Source organism: Trichechus manatus, unplaced genomic scaffold, assembly GCF_000243295.1.
Source record: "Trichechus manatus latirostris isolate Lorelei unplaced genomic scaffold, TriManLat1.0 scaffold00045, whole genome shotgun sequence".
Classification (NCBI taxonomy): Eukaryota; Metazoa; Chordata; class Mammalia; order Sirenia; family Trichechidae; genus Trichechus; species Trichechus manatus.
The window spans coordinates 16,096,676-16,102,112 of NW_004443981.1; the positions used below are offsets into that span (position 1 = coordinate 16,096,676).

The window sequence follows — 5,437 nt, forward strand, 5'->3', positions numbered from 1 at the left end:
CCAATGTCATAAAACAGCATGTGTGTTACTGTTACATGAGAAACTATCTGTTCTGTAAGCCTTCACCTGAAGTACAATAAAATATTAAAAAAAAAAAAAAAAATCAAACACAGAACTATCATCTGACCCAGCAATTCCATTCTTGGCTATACACTCAGAAGACCTGAAAGCAAGGATTCAGACAGATAGTTGTATACCAATGTTCACTGCAGCATTTCACAATAGCCAGAAGGTGGAAACAATCTGAGTGTACATCAACAGTTGAGTGGATACACAAAAGGTGGTATATCCATACGATGGAATATTATTCAGCCATAAAGAGAAATGAAGTTCTGTTACACAAATGCTACAATACGGATGAACCTTGAAAACAGTATAGTAAGTGAAATAAGTCAGACGCAAAAAGGACAAAGATCGTATGCTCCCACTTCCTTGAAATATCTAGAATAGGCAAATACATAGTTACCAAAGTAGACTGGTGGTTACCAGGGGCTGGGGGAAGGAGAGATGGGATGCATTGCTCAGTGGGTGCTGAGTTTCTCTTTATGGTGATGGCTGCACAGCACTGTGAATGCAATCAATGTCACTGAAATCTAACTTACAGTTGGTTCACATGGCAAATTGTACGTTCTATTTCTTTCAGTACAATAAAATAAAATAGCAGTGAAGTACTGATGCATGCTACAGCATGGACGAAACTTGAAAACACTATGACCAGGCACAAAAAGCCAGAAATTGTGTGATTCCATTTCTATGAAATACTCAGAATAGACACATCTATAGAGACAGAAAGCAGATTAGTTGCCAGGGACTGGGGCAGGGGGATGGAGAGCCACTGCTTCCTGGTACGGGGTTTCCCTTTGGAGTGATGAAGGCTTTCTGGAACCAGATGCTGGTGATGGGCGCACGGTGCACACCGGGCCGTGAAGGTACTTACCACTTTAAAAAGGTACTTCAGTCAAATTTATGTCATGTGCATTTTACCGTAATAAAAAATGTCAGTTATATTTAGATTATATTATTTAAAGGAGTGGATCATATATGCCATTAAAATAAACATAAAAACTCTAGGAATTATGGAATTTCAGAGCCGGCAAAGACTGTAGGGACTAACCACTTACGCCTATATTATGTAGCTAGTTTGCTAAAAATCTTCAGCAGCTTTCTAATTATTACAAATGTTAGAATTATTCATCCTGTTAGAAGATTTTTCCACCAAGACATTTACAATTCTTTCTGACTCATTGGTTGGGAACCTAACCCTGAACTCAAAAAACAACCTTTCGGAACCCATCATGTCTGACTTATTGTGATTCAGCAAAGCATAAACCATGGTAATTTATTTCCATTTTCAACACCACTGGTATTGGGGCCATAACAAATCATGTAAATTCATTAGCCTACTTGTTAGATTAATACAGAGTCGGATTTTCTTCATGCTGAAAATTAACTTAGTGTGCAGAATACTTATAACCGACCTAAGAATGAAATATTAAATCAATATTTGTCCCGTGAGCTATGCACAGATATCAATGTACCTTTCAAATAGAGTTTTAATGAAGTAGTCACGCACCGTCATGTGGCTTTTATAGTGATTCTCATAATAGAATATTTGTTTGCAGGAAATTAAGAAAAAAACTGGAAAAAGATTTTAAAGCAAATTTTCAGATCACAATGTTACATTGATCTCTAGCTCTGCAAAGGCAGATGACGCGAGATATTTAAATTTTCACTGTGTTTCAGGATTGTGCTTGAAGAGATATTCTGCCTACGGTTGAAAGAAAAAAAGAGAAATCATCAATTGGCAAGCGACTACAAGATATCTATTATTTGTCATGTATTTGTAATATTAATGTTTAAACATTAAAAAATAAAAGTACATAAATCTTTCATTTTCAAATGAATAATAAAAATCTAATTAGAAACTGTGAGTGGGTTAGAAGCTATTTCCCAAATAATCACACACACAATTTCTCTAGCTCAACTGGTTTTTTGTTTAGATCTATGCATATTTTGTTTTCAAACTGGTATATATATTTTTAAACCCAACAAAACTTCAATCTCTTACCAGAAAATGGACGGGGTCCTCCGGTCTGACCTCACAACGCTCATTCAGACCAAAAAACCTAACAAAACTTCGATTTCTTACCAGAAAATCAACGGGGTCCTCCAGTCTGGCCTTACAAGACTCATTCAGACCAAAAAACCCAACATAACTTCAGTCTCTTACCAGAAAATCGACGGGGTCCTCCGGTCTGACCTTGCAGCACTCATTCACACCCTGCATCAGAGTCGGCATCACATAGGTCATTAAGTAGTTTCTCAGGGGAATCGACTGCGCCTCCAGTAACTCTCTCTCTTCTCTTTTCACTTCCTCTAGTCGTTTGTTCTACAAATAGAACATTCAAGAGTGGGCAAATCTGCAGTCACAGAGAGGAGGGCACATCGAGCTGGCTCGTGTTACAGGTGTTCCCCACACTCTGATGAAGATGGTCTTTCACATCAGCAGGGGAAAGCTGTCAACAGTGCTGTCACGGCAGGCTAGCCATTTAGAAAGCAGCAAACTGGATCCCTACCTCACTTCGTAAACCAGAAGAATCTCCAGCTACTCAGATGGAGCAAAGTTTAAAAAAAAAAAAAAAGATAAGAGTGGCACAAGAGAGGCTGGAGGGTATGGTGTAATGGTGGGTGTTATTCCTGGCTCAGCTCATGGCCCCCTCTCTTCAGTGAATAATAATTCCAGATTTCCGCTGAGAAGCCACCTCTGCAGCCTAGTGGTTTGGGCAGGTCTTAAATCTAGCAGTCCAGTTGCCTCCTGGCCGTGGACGTCAGTCAAGGTGGGACATCAGGGAGAGCCAAAGGATGAAGCCACCCGTGGAAGGCAGAGCAGAGGCGGGGCCCCAGGTCCGTGGTGACCTCATCTGAGCCCACTTCTGGGCTCACCTGAAGCCAGCCCTCCCCCCAACTTTTCTGTTATGTGATCTGTGCGTTCTCTTTATGTCTAAGCCATTTAGACTTTACGTTTCTGTCACTTGCAAGACAGAGCCCTAAGTGATATTCTTTGTTTGGAAGAAGGCCTTTCCAAACAAGACAGCAAACCCAGAAATCAAAATGGGAAAAGCATTCATGGATTTGACTACTACAAATGCAAAAATTTTGGATGGCCAGAAAAAAACACCATAAATAATGTTGAACGATAAATGACAAACTGAGAAAAACCGCTCGCAACAATCATAAAAAGCTGGCATGCAATAAGGATGTGACGCGAGCGCACGCTGTTTTCCAGGCACTGTTTTGTCTGTCTTACATATATTGACTCTTTAAGCACAGCATCTCCGTGAAGCAGGCGCTCTCATCCTCTCCGTTTTGCAGATGGAGAAGCTGAGACACAGAGAGAAGCTTACTGGGGCCACATACCTAGAAAGGGAGTGGAGCAAGATTTGAACTCAAGCTTCACAATGCAGGGGGCTGATTGGGGCTGCTGTTGTTCCTATTCAGCTACCTTCTCAGGAGTTCCCACTGGCAGCAGTGGGAACAGACTGGAGATGGACAGGGTGGAGCTGGGAAGATCAGTGAGCAGGCCAGAAACAAAGGTGACCCCGACCAGGAGACGGAGCTGCGGAGGGGGTGAGGGCTGTTTTAGGAAGCAGACTAGGTGAGCCTTGGGGATTGCAGGTGAGGAGGGGTGGAGTAAGGCTGACCACCCAGCTCAGACAGGTAAATGGAGGAAAATCGAAATAATGACTAAAGAAGGTTGGCGTAGCCAAGAATTATCTTTCCAACAAAACTGTCTTTCAAATGTGATGGCGAAATTAGGGCATTTCCAGATAAACAGAAGTTTAGGGAATTTGCAAAAACCAAACCAAACCAAGAAATACTAAAGAGAGTCCTCAGGTTTAAAAATCAGTAACATCAGATAACAACCCAAGACTAGAACACAGGACAGAGCAACCAGATATCAACCCAGATAGGGAAGTCGCAAAAATAAATCAAAGCTAAAACACTGAAAATAGGGAAACAGATGTCAATATGTAGCAGCTGGCAACATTAAAAAAAAAAGAGGGACTTAAAAAATGTAGACATAGATTTTTCACATGGAGAGGAGGTCAAGGAGATGTAGAGAAATAAAAGACTAGTATAAACTTAGAAAAATAGGGGTAAATACTAAGGTAACCACAAAGGAAACTAATAATCCTACAAGTCAAAATAAAAAACAAGAAAAATAGAAAGACTCAGCAAACACAAAATCAACAACAATGAAAAAGATGAAAAGAAAATACATAAAGGAAAACGACTAAGCACAGAAAATTAAGTGGAACAAAAAAACTGTGAACAATACACAAAAAAAGACATCAAAATGACAGCACTAAACTCATACCTATCAATAATTACGCTGAAGGTAAATGGACTAAATGCACCAATAAAGAGACAGAGAGTGGCAGATTGGATTAAAAAACACTATCCGTCTATATGCTACCTACAAGAGATACACCTTAGACTTAAAGACACAAACAAACTAAAACTCAGGGGATGGAAAAAAATATATCAAGCAAACAATACTCAAAAAAGAGCACGAGTGGCAATATTAATCTCTGACAAAATAGACTTTAAAGTAAAATCCACCACAAAGGATAAGCAAGGACACTATAGAATGATTAAAGGGTCAGTACACCAGGAGGACATAACTATAATAAATATTTACGCACCCAACGACAGGGCTCCAAAATACAACAAACTCTAACAGCATTGAAAAGAGAGAGAGACATCCCACAATAGTAGTAGGAGACTTCAACACACCTCTTTCGGTGTAGGACAAAACATCCAGAAAGATGCTCAACAAAGATACAGAAGAGCTAAATGCTACAATCAACCAACTTGATCTCATAGACATATATCGACACTTCACTCAACAGCAGCCAGGTATACTTTCTTTTCCAACGCACATGGAACATTCTCCAGAATAGACCACATATTAGGCCACAAAGCAAGCCTTAACAGAATCCAAAGCATCGAAATATTACAAAGCATCTTTTCCAACCATAAAGCCTTAGAAGTATAAATCAATAACAGAAAAAGCAAGGAAAAAACATCAAACACATGGAAACTGAACAACACCTTGCTCAAAAACTACTGGGTTACAGAAGAAATTAAGGGTGGAAAAAAGAAGTTCATAGAATCAAATGAGAATGAAAACACATCCTACCAGAGCCTTTGGGACACAGCAAAAGCAGTGCTCAGAGGTCAGTTTATTGCAATAAATGCACACATCCAAAAAGAAGAAAGGGCCAAAATCAAAACATTAACCCTACAACTGGAACAGGTAGAAAGAGAGCAGCAAAAGAAGCCCTCAGGCGCCAGAAGAAAGGAAATCATAAGAATTAGAGCAGAATTAAATGAAATGGAGAATAGAAAAACAGTTGGAAGAGTTAACAAGACC

The 5,437-nt window shown here is 39.7% G+C and overlaps 1 protein-coding gene across 4 annotated transcripts in view; it reads right to left on the reverse strand.

The window, feature by feature from the left end:
• Window positions 1–1,729: 1,729 nt before the first annotated feature.
• Window positions 1,730–5,437, reverse strand: part of AK7 (adenylate kinase 7) — an 81,846-nt gene continuing 78,138 nt past the window's right edge. For all 4 annotated transcript variants that reach the window (XM_023731669.1, XM_004376734.1, XM_023731670.1 and 1 more), the window contains 2 exons: window positions 2,231–2,389; window positions 1,730–1,768 (listed from right to left, as the gene is read on the reverse strand). In XM_023731669.1, the coding sequence (XP_023587437.1) occupies window positions 1,730–1,768; window positions 2,231–2,389 (198 nt within the window). The remainder of the gene's footprint in view (window positions 1,769–2,230; window positions 2,390–5,437) is intronic.